Source organism: Excalfactoria chinensis, chromosome 15, assembly GCF_039878825.1.
Source record: "Excalfactoria chinensis isolate bCotChi1 chromosome 15, bCotChi1.hap2, whole genome shotgun sequence".
Lineage (NCBI taxonomy): Eukaryota > Metazoa > Chordata > Aves > Galliformes > Phasianidae > Excalfactoria > Excalfactoria chinensis.
The window spans coordinates 12,876,707-12,900,308 of NC_092839.1; the positions used below are offsets into that span (position 1 = coordinate 12,876,707).

At 45.1% G+C, this 23,602-nt stretch overlaps 3 protein-coding genes across 4 annotated transcripts; 1 reads left to right on the forward strand and 2 right to left on the reverse strand.

Moving 5' to 3' along the window:
- Nucleotides 1-209: 209 nt before the first annotated feature.
- On the reverse strand, nucleotides 210-3,554 carry SNAI1 (snail family transcriptional repressor 1). The gene is made up of 3 exons (XM_072350288.1): nucleotides 3,408-3,554; nucleotides 2,256-2,765; nucleotides 210-1,299 (listed from the first exon to the last, which is right to left on the reverse strand). The coding sequence occupies exons 1-3, from the start codon at nucleotides 3,484-3,486 to the stop codon at nucleotides 1,118-1,120; spliced, it is 771 nt and encodes a 256-aa protein (XP_072206389.1). The 5' UTR covers nucleotides 3,487-3,554; the 3' UTR covers nucleotides 210-1,117.
- A 2,215-nt stretch (nucleotides 3,555-5,769) lies between these two features.
- RNF114 (ring finger protein 114) lies at nucleotides 5,770-10,991 on the reverse strand. Its single transcript, XM_072350201.1, has 6 exons — nucleotides 10,720-10,991; nucleotides 10,382-10,532; nucleotides 9,691-9,797; nucleotides 8,802-8,916; nucleotides 7,888-7,995; nucleotides 5,770-7,663 (listed from the first exon to the last, which is right to left on the reverse strand). Exons 1-6 carry the CDS (start codon nucleotides 10,848-10,850, stop codon nucleotides 7,598-7,600), a joined length of 678 nt encoding a protein of 225 aa, XP_072206302.1. The 5' UTR covers nucleotides 10,851-10,991; the 3' UTR covers nucleotides 5,770-7,597.
- A 47-nt stretch (nucleotides 10,992-11,038) lies between these two features.
- Nucleotides 11,039-18,232, forward strand: SPATA2 (spermatogenesis associated 2). 2 transcript variants are annotated; one of them, XM_072350199.1, is made up of 3 exons: nucleotides 11,039-11,170; nucleotides 12,227-12,652; nucleotides 14,481-18,232. In XM_072350199.1, the coding sequence occupies exons 2-3, from the start codon at nucleotides 12,335-12,337 to the stop codon at nucleotides 15,732-15,734; spliced, it is 1,572 nt and encodes a 523-aa protein (XP_072206300.1). In that variant the 5' UTR covers nucleotides 11,039-11,170; nucleotides 12,227-12,334; the 3' UTR covers nucleotides 15,735-18,232. The 2 variants fall into 2 exon arrangements, with proteins under 2 accessions (XP_072206300.1, XP_072206301.1); XM_072350200.1 differs by lacking the exon at nucleotides 11,039-11,170 and adding an exon at nucleotides 11,259-11,336.
- Nucleotides 18,233-23,602: the final 5,370 nt, after the last annotated feature.

Genomic DNA, 23,602 nt, shown 5'->3' on the forward strand with positions numbered 1-23,602 from the left:
AGCCTACCTTTTCCTTCCCCAAGAAGCAGTTGTGCCACAGCCCCTGCAGTGCAGCAGCACTTGTGGTTCACCTGCAGCCAGTGTAAGGAGCAGGAGAACTGCTGGGGCCTCGCACCCCGCTCCCCAAACACAGCCCCTGCACCATGCTCAGCACAGCTACGTATTCACCCCAAGCACACACAGAAGCAGATTATAAATTAACCATTTTATTGAATATCAATAAACTGTATATAATTATATAAAAGTTTTATCAGTACAAAATCATGGCACAAAAATATAAATACCAGTGTACCTTTGAAATGTAAACATCCTCTTTGTTATGATTCTGTAAAAACAATGTCCAAAGAGAGGCATTCAGGAGGCACCTGTCAATAACCATAAATAGCACTTCTGGCACACACCTGTCGGTGGGCAGCCTTTGGACAGGCCACCATTGTATCAGCTGACAAGTGCCGGCTATTAGTCACAGTCCTCTTTGAAAAGCAGTTGTTAAGAGTCATATTAACAGGTGCTTGAGTGCATAGCTGCTCTGTAAACAGGATTCTTGTTTGAAATAGCTACCAATGCCTTTTATGGACACCGTTAATCTTGTAGGCATTGCAAATTGTCATTGTGCTGGGGAGAAGCAGCTGCTTCACAACTAATGTGATACTGTATTATTGCATAGTTACACCTTCTACTTGCAGCTTATATACAATCGCGGCAAAGGGAAAGAGGTTGTGTTAACACTTTGTCTTTCGTTAAAGAAAATATTGGTTCTTAGAAATTACCAAGTGGTTATGGAAAAAAAAAAAAAAAAAAAAAAAAAAGCAACCCCCAGAGCTACACAGTTGCAATGCCCAACATTGGTGGCACGCCAGGATGCAATGCCACCTGCGAGGTGCTGCTGTGCTCCAGGCCTCGTGGTGCCTCTTCTGGGAGTTCACCCTGCACCCAAAGACACCCAGATGGGAGCAGGACTGGGCCTTAAGGTTGCACAGGAGCACAGGATGAGGAGCGTGCACGTCCTGTGGCTGCATACGGTCCGAGGTGCACGGCAACGGCAGCACGGAGGGAACTAACTCCTACAAACACTAGGTACAATACATGTATCTGCACGGGAAAGGAGAGCTGGTTCTCAGCGCGCCCCTGAGCAGCCCGTCTCTTCGTGCTTGTGCAGCAGCGACATACGGGAGAAAGTCCGGGAGCAGGTTTTACACTGGTACTTCTTTACATCTGAATGGGTCTGCAGGTGGGCGCGCAGATTAGAGCGGTCAGCAAAGGCCCGGTTGCAATGTGTACAGGAAAAGGGCTTTTCACCTATGAGACAAAGAGAAACGTTCCCAATTAACCACTGCATCAACACATGGGGAATATCAAAGAGCGAGCCATTCATTAGCCAGCAATCGTGTGAAAAGGAGTGCTCGCAGCATTATTGGGATGGAAAGCGGCGTGGGAAGGCCCGCATTCACCGAGCAACGCCTCCAGCTTGGGAATTTCCTACTCAGAAAAATCCCTCCTAGAGCAGTGACGCCGGAGCCATCTGCGAGAAGCAGGGCAGCTCCAGCACGGCGAGGCCCTGCCACGGTGACACAGCCTTAGGGCTGTACAGCGTTAGGGCTGTGCACGACCGTTTCCTCCCCCAAGCCCCTCACTCCCCCTTCTCCTTCCTGGACACAGTGAAAGGCCCTGGCTAGGCTGAATTCCTCTCAGACTCTTTTGGAGGAAACGAATGTGCATGCTCAATTTGGAAAGCACAATCAAGTCTTGCCAGCTTCCTTCAGCTATCGTCTTTAGTACGCTGAGAGGGTGTGAAATTAGTGCCAAGGAACCATTACACCATCCCAATAACACTACAAAGGATGCTCGGGAGATGCTTTGTGGGCAAGAGGAGAGTCGCAGCTGCGCATGGCCCCAGACAACAACAGGTGCATGAGGCAGCTGCCACCACCTGCCTGTAACTCAGGGACCACGGGCTGCAGAGCTATGGGTGATGCCAGGTGCCATGGCCATGGTGGTGGGCAGCAGGGCTCTGAGCATGGAGTAGCACAGGACCACGCATCCCAGCACAGCACCACAGCCCCAGCTTCCAGGCACACATTCCCAAGCTGGGCCTTTACTCCACGTTCAGTTCCAGCTAGGATATTTAAAGAGATGTGCCACGGGGGTTTGGGAAGCCCATATCTTCCAAGATAACAACTTGGCAGCTGATCTGTTTTGGACTGGAAGCAGAGAATCGGTAAGGGTGAGAGAAGAGGGCTGAGTAGTGTTGTTACCAGTGTGCGTACGAATGTGGCCCTGCAGCAACCAGGGCCGGGAGAAGGCCTTGCCGCACATCTTGCAGACGCAGGGCAGCGTGTGGCTCCGGATGTGCATCTTGAGAGCCCCCAGGCTCACGTACTCCTTCTCGCAGTACTTGCAGCTGAAGGATTTCCTGGTCTGAACATCACAGTGCAATTGCTTGTGCTTAGAGAGCCCAGCGAAGGTGGAGTAGGCCTTGGTGCACTGGGCACAGCGGAACCGCTCCGCAGCAGCAGGGGCTGAGGCTGGGCTGGGTGGCCCTGAGCTCTTTCCCTCATCTTCCTCACTAGAGAGTGTTGTCAGGTCCAGGGCTGGTGCCGCACTACCGGCTGCCTCCGCCTCAGTGCCCAGGCCAGCTGGGAAGAGGCTGGAGAGCAGACCAGCATCCCACACCAGCGGCGGATAATAGGTCCCGGGGCCCAGCACTTCGGGTGGAGGGATGACAGACAGTGCACACGTCTCATACAGCAGCGGGGCAGCCAGCACTGTAGGCAACAAGCAACAATCAATGGAGCATTCACTCCATAAAAACAAAGGGCACCCCAGTCCACCCCACTGGAAATGAGAGTACTCCAACCTGTCACATTAGGAACGGGGGGCAAAGGAATCCTAGTTTGTCCCACTGAAAATGGAGGGGCCCAACTCACCCCAACGGGAACGGGATGACACAAGAGGACCTCAACTCATCCCACAGAGGGATCTGTGCCTACGGGAACAGGGTGCCCGTCCCACACCATAGGGCTATATTGCCCCAGCCCAAGGCAAAGGGACTCAACTGCATCCCACAGGCACCCCTATGACCCAACCCACCCCGGAGCCAGAGGGACACGGGGACTCCAAACCGACTTCGGAGACCCCAAACCCGCACTGCCCACCCACCCCGGAGCAACACGGGATCAGCGCACGGAGCGAGGTGCGCTGCTCACCCCGGCACAAAGAGACGGCGGAAAGGTCACCGCTCACCCCAAGGGTCTCTGCCTACCCGGGGCACAACGCGGCCGCTCCGCTCCTCCGCCCACCCCGCGGGATGAACTAAAACGCGCACGGCCGCGCGGAAGGGCAGCGCTTCGCTGCAGGGGAGACACAGGGAGAGCAACCCCCCACCCGCGAGGCGGCTCGGCACGCACCGCTCTGGCTCTCCAGCTCGCTGTAGTTCGGCTTCTTGCTGGCCGAGAAGTGCTTCTTCACCAGGAACGAACGCGGCATCGTGCTGGCCCGGCGCCACCGCCCGCTGCGGAACCTCCGCCTCCCGGCGTCCGCTAATATGGGCCTGGGGGTGCTCAGGGGGGCGAGGAGGGCGGTGCGGGGCCGCCCCCCGTGCCCGGAGCCAATGGGGAGGGCGGGGCGGGCAGACAACAGGCGCCAGCCCCGGGCATCACCGCTCCGGGCTCGGGAGCGTCTGCTGGAAAGGGGGTCGGAGCCCTCCCGGTCCTCCGCCACCGCTTCGTCCTCACGTGCTCCCCCGCGTTGCCAGCGGACCCCGGGGTGCGGGAGGGGGGGAAGGCAGTGCCGCAGAGCTCTCCCGGCCCGGGCTGCGGCTCCACGCACCTGCTCGGCGCCAGCCCGTATGGGAGCCCGGCTCGAACGCAGAAGTGGGAAACGCGACGATCCGGCCCGGGGGCGGCCGCTCCTTCCTCTCGAGGAGGCGGTTGGCGAATCCTCCCGAGCCCCGGGCTGCGCCGGCCCTGCCCCGTTCCTCCTTTGCCGCACGTGGTCGCGGCGGGCTGCCCGCAGGCGCTTCTCCCTCCTTCCCCCTGGAGCGGGGTGAACGTGCTCCCCCCAGGGCCGGAGCCGGCGGAGGCAGCTCCGAGCGGCCGGGCTGGGCGCCGCCTCTCGACGGGCCGAGTTCTCCCCCTGCCGGCAGCCGGGAGGGACCGCGGGTGAGCCGCAGGCCCCAGGAGGGCGCACGAAGCGGAGCCCGAAGGTGCGCCCTCCTGACGGCCGGTTCGGATCAAAACTCGCCGCCAGTGCCCCGACAATCGGGGAGCAGGTCGGCGCTCAGCTGGCTGCCGCTCACGTGCGTACAGTTGCCGCGCTGCTTTGCAGCTGCTTCAGAAACCAAAGCGCTTTTATTCTGCTGACCCCTTTTGCCTCAATCCTTTTCATCTTCTCAAGTCTGCTGCAAACAAGCATCAGAAGACAACTCTGAAAACAGCAGCTGGAAGTTTCTGAATGCTGCCAGCTGGCTGGAGCTGGTAGTGCAAAACCTCACAGACCCCAAACTTCCGACTACAAGAGATGAATCCTTCTCACATCCACCTCACCAGGGAGCATCTATATCTGCCAAAGTCCCTGCTATAAATCTGCTGGGTTTTGCTTTGAGGACTCGGGACAGTTACTGCCAAGCAGACACCAGGGGTACCCAGCATTAACCCACTGATAATGCTTTATTACAGACAGGGTTCTTTCCAAGATGGATCGATTGCTGTAATTCCAGGAAGTTATGCCAATTGTTTTAGGCAATTAATACTGACATCAATTTACCTGCCTGAGTAAGGCCAGTCTTTGACCAGGGACAAATTCATAGCAAAATAACACACAAAAAACAAACCCTCCCTCAAACACATGCTTGTCTCTGCCCATTCTGTCCCCCTTCCTGTGCGCTAATTACCCTCCTAATTCTCAGTGCTAGACACTAGGAATTTCACAGGCTGAAGGCAGCCCGACTGCATTATCACCAACAGTGGGACTTGAGACTTGCTGCAGCCACAAGATCAGCTGCTGACAAGGTGGAAGCAGCTCCTCTGGCACAGTATTTCACTCTCCTGCAGCAGTACTTCACCAGGTTTTAAAGTCAGAATTAGCTTGTTCTGTGATAATCCCTTTTTAATGATGAGTTTCTGCAAGCAGATGAGATGAATCAAGGTTAAGCATGTGTCTCAGCAGTGTCTTCAGATTAGTGAGCAAATACCACTGAGACATTTCACTGTAAACAAGTTTGTATTTGTTAACTTGATGAAATCGGCAGCACAGAGACACTAAGCTCATCAGCACTTAAGCGGAAAACTATAGCTCAAGTTCTCTCTGAATGCCTGTATGGATGCTTATCACAGCACTGATAGCAGTGCTATAAATTCCACTGTTACCAAGCTAGGAGGTGCCAGAACTTCACTCCTTACATACACAAATTTCATCAAAGTTCAAGTAGACCTGGTGTGCGTTTTCCAGTTTGGGTCTGTCTCACACACAAGATAATTCCTCGTTAAGTTGAATCAAATCAGACCCAAGAGGCACAGTCAGTGAGCAGGTCTGTACAGATGCAGTACGATCACAAGGCTTGAGCAAACATTTCTCACCCTTCAGGGCTGCAAGACAATCCCCGCCTTGCTGTTTCACAGGCAGTGGAAACAAAGTTGAAGTCTCCCTGTTCCTTCCCTGGTTTCTGGCATGCTTCCTGGAGCTTCATGTAACATTAAGAACTGCTTTGGAGAGATGCTACGACAAAGCGTACAGACCATGAGGAAGAAGTGACAAAAGCTGACAGGAAGATAGAATTCTATAAATTAAATGAACTTTATTTATAACTTGTCTTCAAAATTCAAAAAACACAACAAAAATAATTGTTCAGAAGCTTCAAAGTGCTTCTTAAACACTTAATCTAAATCGCATGGAAGTGCACTTCAAATAGCAGCAGAAATCAAGATTCAGGTCAATTTATACCACAAAACTCCATCCTAGCCAGATTCGAGAAATCTCCACTCAGCCTCCAACATGGTCCTCTTTTCACAGATCAAAATTAGAAATAACCAACTCCAAAACAAAGTACTTTTTCCCCACAGTGCTATGAGTATTTTTGCTAAGAGTGAAATTCTGTTCACCAAGCATATGCTTAAGGCTGAATCTATAAGTAGCCTGTTCAAAATCTGGGAAAACATACTAAAAACACACTAAATATATTAGAGGTCTTGCCGAACACGAAGTTTAATCAAGAGGTTTTAGCTGGGGTTCATTTAGTAAGGGTAAGGCTATGCTGCAGTCTGCAGGGTATGAAGATGTTATTGTCAATTGAATTAATTAGTACTCAATTCTGTGGTGGTACAGGTTCACTGCTCCAATTAAGTTAAATTAAACAAGGTATCAATACTACTCTGATTTACAGGTTCTGTTCAGGCATCTTGGATTGCTAGATCTCAACATCATGATTGTGCAGTTAAGTGTTACAAGGAAGCTCTATAGTGAAAGTGTATAAGTGAATATCAAGTATCCATTCTTCACGTAAGGGAACAGTCATCCTGCTTTCTTGTTACTTTTTCTTTGAAAGTTATACCTGCATGCTATATATACATAATACATGGAAAACACAGTCTAAGCACAGCTTTAGCAACATTTAAATGAAGAACAGAAATTCAAAATACTTCTTAAAATCTGTAATGCAGAAAGGTAGAGCTGTGCAAGTGCTAAGGGATCTAAGTTTTACTTCCAGTTTGCTTTGAGGGATGGAACAACTACAAATGCATATATTTAAATAAGGCAGAGATTGAATTTTTTTCTGAATTCTCTTGTGAGCATAATACTTAAGAAACCCAGAAAACCATTTCTAAAAACACTAATTGAATCACAAAGCTAGTAGATATGATTAATATTTGCTATCGCAGTTGAACTAACACAAAAGTTTTATCTTCCAGGCTTGAAATGATGGTCAAAGTGTGAAACAAAATAATAATCAGATGTAGAACTAAAATATTTTGAACTATTTTCTTACATAGCTGCAAATATTTGCTAAGGAAACTCGTACTTTGAAGACTCATACTAAAAACTTGTTTTCCATGTAACTAAGAGAATGCCTGTAAGAGCTCAAATACTGCTAAACATGAAATCACATGCAGAGGCCACTTTGAATGAGAACTGATCTGACAATTACAGTTAGCACCTAGAGGTCTCACTTAAGAAAAACAGATACAAATACACCTCTTATACTATCACTTAAGAAATGTAAACAAGATTAGGAGATGAAATTTACCAACTAGTTCGGACCATTCAGTCTGGAATATTTCTGCTTTTAGAGTCAAACGAACACAACTGGAAAAAGTAACTCATCAGAAAACAGGCACAGGTGAAGGGAAAAAAGACAGTCTCCTCCATACTGACCTACAATTAAGCTTTGTGTGAAGCAAATAAGAAAATTAAACTTATGTGGTTAACAGAAGACCAAATGATACAGACATCAAACAGGGAATTGAAACCAAGATTAAAAAGTCTTCCATATTTCTGGATGCCTGAGCTCATCTTGGGACGCACACGGAGAAGCGCAAGGACGCTGGGCACTTCCCCCCCACGGAAGGTTGGTTTGACAATTAGTCTTTCACTTTTTAAAATTTTATTTATCCCGCAAAGAACGCATCAAAACCTGTGCCATCATATCATCTTCATCAGCATCATAATCCTATGAACAAAAGGTACAGAAATTCTTTTACTGCAACAGCCGTGGTGGTCAATGTAAAACAAAATAAAAACAGAAAACAGCTGCTTCATTTTCTAACTTGCCAATAATCCAATTTCTCTCATGACACCATCTGCATAAATTAGATTACATAGCAGTGACTGTGTAAAAAGCTGTGTTTTAAGAGTCATCAGGCTCATGTACTCCAAGGGTGAGAAAACACATACCACAAAAGTATCATATGAAAACCGGTGTCGTCTCTGAAGGTGCTCCATGAAGTTAGCACTCCTGTAATTTGGATCTCCCCATGGCATCGAGGCACAAATTGGGCAAACCTTGAAGAAAAAATTAAGTCAGTTAGGCCCCAACAGTTAAGTGTGTTAACACTTATACTATGAAGGGCAGAAGAGAGGAAGTGCAGAAGACTGAAGCCTGAGATTCGTAATGACTACTATTCTCTAAGCAAAGTGACATCAAATACTTTGCTGGGCCACTCAACATTCAGGTTTAACAGAGGCTTTTATTTAAATTGATTTATTACGACTCTGAATGAGAATGGTTTATTCTTCTCTCTACATACTGGAGATGAGGAGATGAGAATCAATCACTGTTGTCTGCTTCAGAAGATCTCAAACTTCATTAATCAATAACAAAAAAGTTTCCTTGACTACCTTCACATAGATCACTTCTCCCCAAGATTTTTTTTTTCCCTAAATAAATTCCAAATTCCTAAGAACTTTAAAAACAAATTAAGGTTTCTGATTCAGTTCCCAATTTTGCAATACCTTTTTATAGGAAATGTAGTATCAGCAGATAAAGACTACCAGAAATAGATACATTCTTTTTTTCCCACTCATTATTCACAATAGTTTATAATATCTTGTTGCTGAGAACAACAGAGGAAACCAATGTCCTTTTTTTTTTTTAAAATTACATTAATTTTATCTATGATACTGCGCCTAATGTACTTTGAATACCTACCATTTTTAAATGAGGTGAATGTGAAGTAGATGTAATTGTACTTTAATAGAAACAAGTATAAATTTGTACTTAAGTTCAAGCACTAAGTGTCTAATTCATTGTTTCAAGGGGATTTAAGACTAGACTTCAATGCAATTCTTGCACCAAGACTTTTTATTACCACTTGTCTTGCATCCATGCTGTGCAATGTTTTGCAGTGTTCAACTAGTCCTTCTTGATCAAAGTTTTTCTCACTGCAGTATGGACAAGGAAAGGTAAAGCGATTTGGGAAGTTCCTGGTTGAGGGGGAAACAGATGAAATACGTTGTCATATGAGTTAAGCTAAAAGCACACACACAAAATTTAGAATAGCTTAAAAGATTTTGAATTTGCTACTTGGAAGTTATCTTACTAGAGACTAAGAATAAAAATTATTCAAAACAATAATCTTATTCCATGCAACCACGACAAGCAAATTTAAAGAATCATCTTTTAAATTCTTAACGACATCTTACGGAAATCTTCACATCATAAACTTTTACACAAAGGTATTTCTTAAGAAAACGCTATAAACGCCATTTATCATCTTATATTTTTCATCTTTTAAGCCCACAGGGTACATATCACCCAGAACGCTAAAATGCAAATCAGCGCAATGCAGTCAGCCCCACATTCCCTTCATTATAAGTTACTACAATCACGAGACAGAAAGACAGCTATTATTAAATAAGGAGCTACTTTTATCAAGTCTTGTCTTGTGCAATAACTGCACAGAGGAGAACAGGTTGCTTATGTGCTGTTGGTTGCAGGATTATGGCTTATTTTTAACAGCATCAAACGCTAATATAAACACAAACTAAGGAAAGAGGGAAAGTCTGCTGTCATAACAAAATTACAGCTTGCACAAAACACCACAGCACAGTGTTGGCTTTGTTTTATCTTTTATTTTGTTAAAATAAAAGTCCTCTTCTCAGAAGTGAAATCCAATTTGCGATTTCATACAGAGTACTCGGTAACAGTTCTCTTTTTGTGATCCTAAAGATGAGTACTTCCAGAGAACAGCTGCTTACCTGGCACTGTGAAGTGGTTCTTTAGTTACAGCTTTCACACCTTCCATTATGTAATTCTGGTACTTTGCACAGGATGCTGCGTGGCTGCGCATCTTTGAGAGGAACATCTGCATAGACAACAATCACATAGCAGTTAAACTATTTGCAGCAGGACAAAGTCTTGTGCTAAAGCAGGAAGAAACACACATTTCAGCTGGTGAGCTGGAAAGCTTTGGGATTATAAATTAGTTAATGTATAACTGCTGCCTGTCATATTTTAGAAATACAACACTGCTCCACTTACTTTTCTTATCTTATACTCCAGAATTAGAAAATATTCTTATATGAAACCAGCTTATTTTGTTACTGAGATGACATGGGAAATAATTCAGCTTTCTACACTTACCGTGGCATAGGTTTAAATACAGATTTCCTCATCGTTAATTTGAACTTTCATTAGCAGAACTTAACAAGCGGTAATGGAGGTACTACAACTTTCTATCAGCCGCAGCAATGAAAACAGCACTACGCAGCAATAGCGAAACCGATGTGACACGCCAGCAGCGGCTGAGCGGCCACCAACCCGAACGCTCCGGGAAGCTTCGTACAATCTATAGAAAACGGAGGAGGGCCCACATCCCCGCAGAGCGCAGAGTCAGCGCGTCCCGCATCGCACCCAGCCCAGCTCTAAAAGCTCCTCGCTGGCTCCCACCTTCTTGCCGCAGCCGCTGCAGGCAGTCTCGGTGCTCTCTATCAGCTGCTCCAGGTCCAGCGCCCTGCTGCCCGCCGTCAGCGCGCCGCGGCACACACCGCACACGGGCTTCTTCGGCTTCAGGCACTCCTGCAGGCACGGCGTGCAGAACCTGCGCTGGGACAAGGACACAGTGAGCGCAGCCCGGCTCCCCGCGCGTTTCCCGTGCGGTGCAGTACGGTGCGGTGCAGTACGGTACTGTGCGGCGCGGCGTTTCCGTGCGCTGCCCGCAGCTTTATGTGCCGAGAGGGCCCCGCGCGGCCTCCCTCCTCGCCCGCTCTGCTCCCCAGGCCGCTCACACGTGTCCGCACGGCACCCGGACGGGGCTCTCGAACACCTCGAGGCACACGGGGCAGGTGAGGCGCGCCAGCAGGTCCGGCCACGGCTCGGGGGAGCGCAGCCCTCCGTCCCCGCTACTCGCCATCGCCATCTTCCCGCCGCCAACCAGGAAGCGGCTCCAACGCAGCCGCAGCCCCGCCCCAACGCCGGGCCCGCAGGGCGGAGCGGCTCCGGGCAGCGCTCGGGCTCCGCCGCGGTGTGACCCGCCGCCAGGGGGAGCGGCCACGCGACCGCCCCGCCCCTCGACCCTTCTGACGTCACCCACCGGAAGTACTGCTCAGGATGGGAGGCGGCGCGCTTCCTCCCTCAGCTATCTACTTCCGGGGCGCCGCTGTCAGCTGCCGGTGCCGCTCGCACCGTTGGCGTCTTGCGAGTCGCGCCCCGAGGCCGGAGCCGCTCGCGCCTCCGCCGGTAAATCCTCTTTGGGGCCGTCGGTCGTTCGGACGGTGCGGGGCGGGTGTCCGGGGGGCGCGTCTCACCCGCATCCGGGTCACCGGTTGCTTCCGGCTGAGAGACGGCGGGCCGCGGAGCGGAGCGGTGGGGGCCGGGCGCGGGATGCGGTCTGTGACCTTCAGCGGTAGGAGGCGGCCGAGCGGGGCTGCCGGGGGATCGGGGCTCGATGCTCGGTGCTCAGTGCTCGGCGCTCGGTGCTCAGTGCTCGGTGCTCGGCGCTCGGTGCTCGGCTGGGGCTGCGCCGCCCACGCTGAGCTGTGCAGGCGGCGGTCCGGCAGCGCTGTGCGGCTCTGCTGTCCCCGGTGTCCCGGCCGGGGAAGGTCCGCAGCGGGCGCCGGGAGGAAAGGAGCCGAGGGCTCGTGTTTGCTGAGCTCAGTGCGTGCCCCGCGTGGTGGCAGCGCCCTTTGGTGGCGGGCTCCGTGTGCTCGTCGTTCTTTGAGTAGTTGTGGGTTGGGTTGGTTTTGTGTTAATGCTGAGCCTAATTCTGAGCGCTCAGTGAAAGCCTTGGGTTTGTGATTTATTGGCGTTGCAGACAATAAGGACCTGCGTTGTTTTTCCTAGAAGCTTTTGCTTCTGGAATAACTGCGTGACTGTGAGTAGAGGAGAATCCTGCAGGGACTGCCTCGGTTTGTTTCTCTCAGTTGCCTGAGCTCCGATATATGTATGAACGTTAAGTCAGAGCTGGGGCTCACGGTGGCTGTAAATATCACGGTTCATGGGCTCTTGCTGAAGGCCTTTCCTGTAGGTGCTTTTTTTAATCCTGAGCTCTCACAGCTCCAGTGTAATGGGGCTCTTTTGTTAAGCAGTGATTAGTGTTGGACGTGGAAGTACGGGACACTAACACTTCTGTAGATGATTGTGTTTTTTCAGAAACCGAGAGAAGTTGAGAGGTTGTTTTGGGAGCTGCTCCTCTGTGAGCCACGTTATAGAATCCTGTGAAGTAAATAGATGCTGTGAACATCCGGGTTTTACGCAACTGTGATGACCTCTCTTTGCTTTTAATTTTTATTCCAGAAGAGTTGCCATTACTGAAGATTCTTAATATCGGATAATCGACCTACTGCCCAATAACCATGAAAGAGACAAAGTAACTTCCCAAGCCTGAGACAAAAACTGATTTCAATGGATACAAAGTATAAAGACGATTTATTTAGAAAGTATGTACAGTTCCATGAATGCAAACTGAGTGTCTCTGACAGCAAGCAGCCTCCTATTAATGATGAATATTTGCGAGTGGCAGCATCAGCCTTATTTTGCCTTCCCAAGATTGATCCCTTTTATAGATTCCGGCTGATAAAATTTTATGAGATGGCTGAAAACTCACTGAGATCTCTGAAGTCCTCGAGTTTACATTCTCTGCATAATGCATTCAGCATGCTTGAGACTCTTGGAATTAATCTTTTCCTTTATCCCTGGAAAAAGGAGTTCAAACATATTAAGGTAAGATATTCGTATGTGAAGACATGAATTTTATTTGTATTTTTTCTTTGTTTAAACAGGTCATGCATTTAGGTTATGACAACTTTTTTTCCTATATGTTAGAATGATGTATAATGAGACTGTTTATAGCTGGTAAATAGAAACCATAAGAGGTGAAGTACATGAAGTGTGTGCTGGTGAGACTACCCAAGAGAAGTACAAGTACTGTATGCATTTTTAAAGTAACCGTAAAATAGAGGAAGAGCTTATTTAAGGTTTTTGTTTGCCTTTCCTCCTAATTTTCTCCTAATATACTTGATTTCTACTTGGAGGTGCTTTAACTGCAGTGAGTGATTAAGTTCGTAGCTTTTTATTTTACATCCACAGTTACTGTAGCACAAGGACTAATGATCAATGTGTGGTTTTAAGTAGGTGCTTTGTGGAGCTTCCCGTAAGTTATGTGATAATGTTGAAGGATTCACTGAAGTAGTTGCTTCTAGAATGTATTTTACTTGCTTGTAATTTCAAAATGTTACATTTTGATTCTAATGCACTTTCAAATGTTTTATCTATGCTATGACCTCACAATCAAAGCATAAACTTGTGTGTTGCTTGACTTGAGTACCGCAAGTCTGCTAATGAGATGTCCGCTGCCAATTTTCTATTTTATCGTTTGTTATCACTGTTTTCCTATTCAAAGCTGCTGCAGCATTTCAACAATCAGTGCTGCAGGTGACTTGAACATTTCTGAGGCTTAAAAATTGGGTAGAAACATTTCTGGTGCATGTCTAAAGCCTTTTGCAGGTTGTGTGTGCTATGGATGGGTATTTTTGTTATTCTTAGAAGACAGTATTTTGCAATTTAGCAGAGAATTTGAATGTGAATGGTTCATTTCATAAAATCATAGGATGGTTTGGGTTAAAAGAAACCTTGAAGATCTAAAGTTCCAACCTCCCTGCTACGGGCTGGGATGTTTGAGAGTCTTTCTCCTGTGAGAAGACAGATACTTTGTACTATATCTCAGTGCATCTGTGTCACTGCATTCAAGTTCTGGCCTTTGGAATGCTTGCTGATCCATCCAGGATATCTCTCAAAGCACCGCTAATATTGGCTTTGGTTGTGCACTGTGGATCCAGTACTTGTTCTGGACAAATATATAATGGCCAAGGTATTCCTCCCTGCAATCAGAAACAATTTGAAGTGTGTTAAGAGTATGTATACTTCAGGTGTGCCAGATGCCAAGGGAGTTGTGACTTAAACAAAATCATAATTGTTTCGGGGCTTTGTTATTGGAAGTTCTTGACCTAATACTAGATTAAAGAAAACAGGCATTGGAGCTGTGTAGTAATTGTAAACCGTATTCTCCATGGAAAAAAAAAAAATAAAAATAAGTGCCCGAGTATAGTTAAATGTGCATTGAAGTATTGACTTCAATACTCTTGCAGTAATACCATCTTCCTGTTATATTCAGCTGCTGCTTGTCCAGGGGGAATATGTGAAATCTCTGCCTTTTTTGCTTTAGCATTAGACTTACAAACACGACGTGCCTGGTGAATATAAAAGTTAATGTTATGCATGATAGTGATTTAACCCAACAAGAAGGATACCGTGCTAATCAGAACTTCAACTAAAATGAAAATTCTCCTACTCGGAACTTGCTTCAAGCAGAACTTCCATCTGCTGAAACAGGAGGGCTACAGAAATGGAGTTCATCTTGCCATGGGAGTTGCATGTCTTCTCTGTAATTATTCTATTTAAAGTTGTAGTACATGTCACTGAATTTTCTGAACATCTAGTCAACCTCCAAATTTGTAACCTAGTTTTCCTTTTATTCCCCCCACCTCCTTAGACCTACACGGGAGCCTTTGTATATTATGTAAAGTCTGCCCTCACTGAAGATGATGTAAGGCAGATTTTGAACTACATGGGCTATGTTCAAGAAGTGGGAACAGTGTATAAGCTCAAAGAGCAGATTGATGCTATTCAAGTGAAAATGGTTTCATTTGAACTCTTTTTGGCCAAAGTGGAATGTGAGCAGCTTCTTGAAATTCATTTGCAAGTGAAAGATAAAGGCTATTTGGAAATCGATGTCATAAATGAACGAAAAAATAGCAATGAAGATACTAGAGGCTGCTCAGAAGCTATGAAACGGCGGGCAGAATGCAAAGAAAACTTAAATACTTCCCTGGCACGCATGGTACTTCAGAAATCAGCAAGTGAACGGGCCTCTAAGGATTATTTCAAGCCAAAAGTGAGCAAGCCTTCTAAATCGGTAGACACATATGATAATTATTGGGAAAATAAGAAACCACCACTGATGAGCTCATTGAGTCTCAGGAAAGAACCAGTTTTAGTTGATGCAGAAGATGACATCAAAGATGAAATTATTCGTCCATCACCCTCTCTTCTGACAATGTCAAGCTCGCCACATGCGTGTTCAGGTGAATTCTTGCCAACTTCATCTCACCATAATGGCATGTTAAGAACAAATGTCCCTTACAGCTCCTATTTTTCTGCTCATGAGGACTTAGATTTATATACTGATCCTGATTCTAGAAGTATGTTAAATTTTAAAAGACAGGAAGCTATTAAGCCTGATGTGTGGCTGTTAAAAAATGATGCCAACCCTGTTTACCACAAGCGCGCCCATCTAGCCAAAGAGACAGCTCCCCTCAAGTGCCAAAACTGTGGTGTACCTTGTGGGGCTTCTGTTTGCCAAAAGTGTGACAATCTGTTCAACTCCAGGCAGGACTACCCGGTAGTGAAACAGAGCACCTATTCCATCAAACCACTTCCAAATGATGGCTTATCTCCTGCCTCTGCTTTAAGAGAGAAACCTCAGTACACATCACAGACTCAAAGTCAAGAGAGAGCTTCTCAATTCAGTTCAAAATCCAAACCTGTGAGCACCTCACGCTGCGGCTTTTGTAACCGATCTGGAGCTGCAAACACTTGCATGTTTTGTTCAAAAGTCTCATGTGACACTTGCCTCAATGCTTACTATTATGATCCCTGCTGTAGGAAGAGCGAGCTTCACAGATTCATGCCTAACAATCAGTTAAACTATAAATCAACTCAACTGTCCCATGTTGTTTATAGGTAGACTTGGTCCGTTTTGGAGGGGAAAGGAAAGGGCTATTTAATGTTCTGACTCCACTGATGAGAAGAAAAACACTGACCTCTTACAAAATTGATATGCCCAAATATTTGGAACCATGGTTCAGTAATCAGGTGCCAGTTCTTGATTTTTGTGGCTTAACAAATGCTGCAGATACGATTTCATGCTGCTATTATTTAGGTAACTGCTAAATCATCATTAATTCTCAATGTAAATGAGGGAGAAGAGCACTTTTTAAAAAAAAATAATATCTTGGCAGCTGTTGCATTATAGAAGAGTGACATCACATGTTTCACACCATTTTAGTCATCTCTTTGCCTAAGTGAAGCCACATGAGGCTCTGAGAATTAAGATTCACATTTTCGGTGGGTGTTGAAACTACTGCCGTTTTTTGGTAAAGTATGACTCTCAAATGTGCAAGAAATACGTGAATAGCTTGTTTTGCCAACAAGGACTATTATTCAAAGCGTGTCTGCATTTCTTGATCTGCAAAATGCAAACACCATAGCATCTCTTTTCATCTTCATTGCTTCATTCTTTCCTTACCATAGCATCTCTTTTCATCTTCATTGCTTCCTTCTCTCCTTATGTCCCAGCTGTTTATTGCAAACATATAATCTGAATCTGAACAATATGTGCTTTATGTTCTAGTGTTGCCAAGATCATCCTGCTGTTTTTTTTGTTGTTGTTGTTGTCGTTTTTTACTGAATGGTATTTTAAAAAGGTGAACTTGTATTCATGTCACTTAAATTTTGCCTAGTGTTGTCCTTCCTGAGGAGTACAGATTTTCTTTACTTTCTGTTGCACATATATTAAGTACTGTTCTTTGTACTGTAAACAGGTAATTTGGAAACAGTTTATTTTTAATAAATATTTAATATGTTGAGTTCTTAAAGGTGGTAAAATCATTATAACTACTAAGTCTCTCTGGGTTATTTGTTCAGGTGACTTTTTGTTTCTGACTGTACTGTATTTCTTAGCTTGTTGTAGTTGCTGTGGCAGACTGACATTATTTGCTCTGATTGGTTTTTTTTCTAATCCAGCTTTTCTCTTTTATTCTGCTAAGGCTGCCACTAAACTAGGTGGAGTCTTGTCTAAAAACTGCAAGATTTTGGTTCTCAGTGCACGCTTTTCCTTTGTGGTTATGGGAACTGTAAGTATGAATCTTATGCTTGCGTCCAAATTCACTGCAGAGTCTGTAGTGTAGTTAGCGGGTAAAGTGCTGACCTGATGAGAAATCGGAGCTCATTTGTGTATCCTGTGTTTACTATTAAAATAAACCTAACAATTACGGATGTGAATCCAGTAATGATATTTGTGTTACTGTTGCACATAGGAACTCCTGTGCTAGACTCTGTACAGTTTTGCCCCCAAACAGCACCCAGTTATTAGTAGGTTTTAGGGGTTTTCTGTTTCTTGTTGCATAAAGGAGAATCCACAAGAATTCTCCTAACTTCCTATATTCAGACTAGCTAGTTGGAACAAAACATCAGGCAAACCAATCTTATGTGCAAAGTTAAACGTCTTTAAAATATCCATTACAAACAAACAAACCTCTAGCTGAATTGTAAACTACCTAGTCCACTTTGCACTAAAATTATTCACTTAGGGTTTTTTTAAACACTTAGAGTCTAGGCTTTGAAATATAAATGTTTGATCCCTGTGTGACAGAGATGTGCATGAATGATTGTTTTCCTTAATTTTTGGGGGGAGTGGGTAGAGGGCTTGAGGGTAATTGCAGGGGGAGGCATATAGGCTAATAGTGTAAAATAGCTGAAATAATTCTAGCCATAAATGGGTCTTAGAAGTATTATGGAAACAAGGTGAAACCTGAGTCTTACAGAGGGCTGAGAACTGGAAGTTACTGTACAGTTTGCACTAAGAGATAAAGTGAGCGATATGTGTTTAGCAATCAGGGAAATTTCTGAATCAAGCAACTGCAACTGAATATTATGTTATAGGCAGGCATTGCTTTTCTGACCGAGAAGGTTGGGATAAACGATGCTTAGGGGAATGATTTTAAGGTTTTAAAAATCTCATATGTTTTTAAAAAATGTATATATATGTATATAACAACAGATGTAGATACATTGTGTACATAATGAGGAATTTAAAAACAATTTTACTGTTAATACACAGTCTGAAGGTGGTTTTCATTTCAGTGATTACTTTAGTTTTGTTCATCTTCTGAAGTGTCATGCCTGTATGGCTATTTTACAGTGTATCTTCTTGTTTGCTAGTTCATTTTCCGTATGACTACTCAGACCATAGCTAATAACTAAAACTGTGATGCCACATAATTCTTACGGTGAACATAGCAGGGACAATACTTGCTTTGAAAAAGAAAAGTCCTTGTGTACATATGTCATGGAATACTGTAGTACAAAACTGTGTTGAATTAAAGTGATACCATGCTCTATTTTTGTGTATCTTACTGTATGAGGTTGCTGTGATTAATACAGTAAAATATATGCTAATTGAAAATGCAGGTGTTTTGCATCTGATTTTTTTTTTTTTTTAAACTAATTTATGTTCGAAGGAATTGAAAAATAAAGAGGCCTTTAAGAAAAGGCATAACTCTTTTTCTTAAGGTTGAGTGCATATAGATGTCTGTTTCACCACTGTTTTGTATGCAGAAGTGAGTTGGTGCACAGAGGTAATCTTGGGGGCAAAATGTGCAAGTGTGTGTGTATCATGATCCTCAGTTGTATGAGACTGGATGGAGTACCTGCGGAACTTAGTGGTTTTTTTGTTTGTTTTTGTTTGGTGGTTGTTTTTCTGTGTTTGAAGTTAATTTTCAAGTCTTAGCATCATGCCTGTTTGTTCCATAAGAACATGTTGTTGGTCTGCATCAGTCAAACTGATGTGGGGCAGTGAGCAGGTTTCATGTGCAATGTAAAGCTGACCTACATTGTTTTCCAGCCTTGACTCTTGACGTCATCTGCAGATTTTCTGACAAAGCTTCCCGCTAAATCTCACTAAAGATATGTGATATTGCTGATGTAGTTTTTGGCACTCAAGGTGGACCTTCTGGCTGCTCTTGCATCCTACTAGCTCCAGGGCAGGCTAATTTCTCAAGTCCCAAACTAGATCATTTTTCCTTTGTTTCTTTGTTTTGAAGCACATCACCTGGATGTCAGGTGAATGCTTAAAAGGTCTCAGATTCCATTTGAACAGTCTTCTGATCTGTTGAAGTTCCTGGAAGTATTTGGGATGTTAGTAAAATCAGGCTCAAAATGACAGAAGCATTGCTGCAGAAAGTCTTGTCTTACACCTCTGTGCCATTTGTGCTAATGTATGTCTGGCAGATTTTAAACAAGTCAGTGCTGGCTGTTCTGACTGGTCTGATGTTTCTGATGACAGACTTATTATGTGTCTGCTGTGTGTTTTGCTCTGAACAGAAGTTTAAAGGTGCCATGCATCATCATGTTGCTTAAACTTGACAGTTAGAGATGGCAGCTTTTTCAAAACTGTTGTCCAGAAAAAAAGTGTAGATTCCAAGCATTTAGTTTGTGTAGCTAATCATGCTACAGTGTCTTGTTAGGGAGAGATATTCCCTTTTCTCTTACTTGCTTAGACAGGGGGGTGAGCCTGAGTACTGTGATCATTGTAATGCTGCCAGAGTGAGAAAAAAGCAGCAGGTGCTGAATTAGAGCTAAAACAGGTACTTTGAGGTCATTGGGAGCTAACTAGGCCTTTTGTCATGGTCGCTATTGTCTGTGTGACTGTAAATGTACCTAGCTGTTGTTTGTGAAGGATATTCCACAGTTCCTTCTGAACATCATGATCATGTTTGTCAGAAGTTTGTAAGCATGTAAATGGGTGGTCCTGTGTGGAGCCAGGAGTTGGTTTCTGCGACCCTTATGAGTTCTTTCCAACTTGGAATAGTCTGTGAAATGTCTTAGACCTCTTGTATAAAATTAAGCAAAATTGGGCATTGCAGTTGGGTTTTATTTTTATTTTTTTTTACTACAGTTGATCATATTCTCCTGGACAATATTTTTTATAATATGCCTTGCCTGTTTGAAAGTTTAGAGGCAGGGAATCAGTACTTAAAGTAGCTTTCTGGTTTTGTACTTATATATAGCCCTCTGCAATTAGGGCAGCCTTCAGCACTGAGCCACAATACAGCGCACATAACAGTGCATTGGATCTTGCATACTGCCTGAAGGAAGGCAAAAGGTTAAAATGTATGATATGGCAGCAGCTCTTGTAATTCTAAAATCCTGCAAACATGCTGCATTATTGAAGTTCTTGCATTTGAGGAAAGGTGTAGGAGAGTCAGAGAGCAGCTCCTTTGTTTGACAGGATGTTTGGTGTGCTAATGTGCAGAAAGCAAGACTGTTCCTTGCAGCACTGAAAGCTGTCTGCACTGAAAATATCTTAGCATATTTTATACTGTGTAATGGCCCTTTGGTTCAGGCAGGAATCTACAATCTTGCTATAACATCACATGCAGAGTGAGCGGGGCGATAGTGTGCTGATGGATAGGAGGCAGAAAACGTGACTGTAATACCTAGCTGTGCATGTAGAATTGTAGGACCAACTGACCTGTAACCAGGGACTTAGAACATACAGTGTCCGAAGTGATGCGACTGCTTTTTCTTCTTTCACTTCTAGCACTGCTGTGCTCCTTCCACGGAGCTATGGGAACTCTGGCTATATGTTGGTTTGTTGTTATTTTATTGGAAGAAGGAAGTGGCTGCCTTGCTATCCTGACCTCTGCAGAAGGAAGGGGATGTTAAGTTCTTAGGAATCCCTGCAAGCAGGGAGATATTGCCTCGCCTGAAAAGGGCAAGGTGCTGCCTGGTAGCTCCTGCTTTTCCACTGCAGTAACAGAGGCAGTGGGGCTGTAGCAATCTTTCTGACACTAAGCAGCATTCTAAGTTGCCTGTGATTGAAGCCAGGCACAGGCTTCTACTGAATTCTTAAAGGCTTTGGCAAGTGGGAATGTTCCAGAAAAACATAAAACAACCTGCTCTTGTTTTTGATTTGTTTGTTGTTTTTTTTTCTCCCCCATAGCATCAATGAGAAATTTTCCTGTCAGCATTCAGAATCCAAGAGGCATTGAATTCATGTTATAGGGAACTTTAGAGGAGGTTAAAGGTTTTTATTACTAGTATTCCTTATTGGTGGGATTCTTTCTTAGTGCTGCATATTGTAAATGCAGTTTTCAGTGGTGGTTATGGCACTGTTCTTCAGGTTGGGCACTATGGTGGTGTTTCAGTGCATTGCAGCAAGGATGTGAACTACTTTCTGACTTAGATAGCATCGCCATTTATCATTTGTACCCTATACTGCATTTTCAGTCTATTCCATGTTATGCAGTTCACTGCACTGAAGACAATGTCAAACCGTAACTTTAACATAGGCTCAGACCTGCAGCATATAGCTGACAACTTGCATGTGGCTGCTACTTCTGCTGTTGTGGGTGTGGGGCTGTTATGCTTCCTGCTTTAGAAATCATTCTCATGATAGTCATACTGCTCTGAGATTTTTTCATCATCTGCATGTTTTAAAAAAAGAAAAAGAAATACCAACACACAACTGTTCATTAACTCCTTAGTGAAAAAATACTGATTTCCCCTGGTGTAAGTAAAACCTGTTTGGTAGCTTGATCTGTGTGCAACGTATTTAACTGCCTCATCCAAGCTTTTCACAGACTAGCAATTTATTTCTAAAGTGTAGCCAGTGCTGGTGAACTGTTATCACCTAGCTGCAGTCATTACACATCTCCCCATTGCTGCATGTGTGAATTCTGTTTGCTTTCCAGGTAGTCTAGACCACTTCTGTAGTGCCCCAGTTGTGGATCCCTGCTGGTGGCATGTGCAGATCCTGAATCCTGCTAAATTAACCATTAATCAAAACAAATACAATCAAAGAAGGAGCACCCTGTTATGTGCTTCAGTGCAGTTATACAAACTGGTGCGTTCTTGATGACCCTCCCCACAGGCAGTGCTTCACTCTGGATGACCCATTGATTAGACTAAAGGAAACTGCTTGCTTGTACCTCATTTAAGGAGATGTTTCTCACAATGTCACCCAAGGCTTTCTGGGTCCTAAGGACTGGTACTGGGGACCATGGTGCTGTCTGGACCAGAAAGTCTGGGCTATAATTGCAGTGGTGGAGAATCTTCAGGACTTTGTCATCAGGAGCTCTGCCTGCTAGGAATGATCAAAACGAGCATCGTTATTGTATTTTGCTGCTCGGAACTTCCCAAGTTTGTAGTCTCAGGACAGCATGTGGGCATCTTTTGGTAGTTTTTGGAACCTGATTTGAGAATCATCTTTTTGTTGTACTTCCTATTTCTACTTTTCCGCAGCTCCAAAGCTTTTGGCAAGGTAACTTTTACTGAACTGTAGAATGAAGCTGCACACATCTTGGAAGGGAATGCTGCTTTGATGCTGGTTTAATCCTATTCTTTCTGCCTGTAGCTTATCGCTAGGATAGGAACTGACGGTACAAAATTAGTACTAGATAAGACCACAGGCTCATTAAAATCTGTGAAGCCATAGAGTAAAGAAACATAGGAAAAAAAGAACACCTAAGCCAAAGAGCTGTTTGAATAGGAAGATAAGGAGAGGAAGTTATTTCCCTGACAATCCTCTAAAAAGAGCAGAAAAAAATTGGTTTAAAAATCAAACCAGATAATGAAGTGGTATCTAAGGACTCTATGCAAAAGTGACTCTTCCTTTGAAACAATACAGTTTTATATTCCAACACAGAAAGCAAGGCAATGACAAAGTGAGTTGATAGATTTCAAAAGGAATATTAATTAGGAACAATTTGAAAGTCTGGCCAAAGATCTATTTAAATTGATGCATTTCTAATGGAAATTCATCTGTCATGTGTTTTCCAAAAATAACTTGTTAAGATACTAAATCTGTGTGTGTTGAAAGTAGGCTTTGAACATCAGAAGAAGAAAGTAATCAAAGGAACTCACTCCAAAGTGGGCATGGGGCTGCCGCCTATTGTGGGGCCGTGCCTGAGCCAGGCTACTTAGGGCTGGGAAACAGAGCTGTTACGGGGGGTTTATTGTGTTGTGTCCTTCCCTGATGTTTTTAGCAACTGATTCTTCTCGTAGTGGATGCTGATACTGCTGTTGACTGGGAAGATGTGGATAAGGCAAGTGGTATGCTAAGGACAACAATGCCTTACAGTGATTTTTGTTAAGCTGGCAGCTAGCTTTCAGTCCTTGTGGAAGGAGGAGGTGGGGCTGGGAAGAACACAAGTATGTGGCATTCGAAGAAGAGGGAAGATGATCCTTGGTGTGTGTGTGTGTGATGTGTGGCTAGGAGGGAGGACTGAGCAGCAGTCAGTTCTCTGGTTACACGTTTGCCTCTCGCTTGGATTTCCCATCACCTTTAGTTAGCTGCTGTACAGTGTCCCTTTGTGTCGCTTAGGTGTGTCTTAAGAGCTGTATTTGCCAGGCAGGACCTCGGGGAGAGGTAAGCGAGCTCCAGCCCTAACCCATGGAGGTGAGCGCAGGGATCCCGCGGGAGGGAAGGGAAAGCCTGCGGGTGCTGAGGCCGCGGGAAGGTGCTTCGAGGGGCGCTCTCCGTCCCTCCACTCTCCCTCGCTGTGAATGCAGCGGTGCGAGAGCCGTCTGGGGAAGAGGGTGCCGAGGAAGAATGCGCGCTGCGGGCTGCGCCTGGCCCGAGCCGGCGGCTCCGCTCCGCTCACACCGGCGGCAGCGGCTGGGCGAGGCGGGAGCGGAGCTGTCCGCCGTAGCCGGTACTGAACCGCAGGCGCGGAATCCGCGCGTCGCGGAGCTGCCAAGAGCAAGATCGCGGCGGCGGGAAGCGGGGCGGCCCCTGCGGCAAGTGAAAGAGGGAGCTCGGCGGGTTGCAGC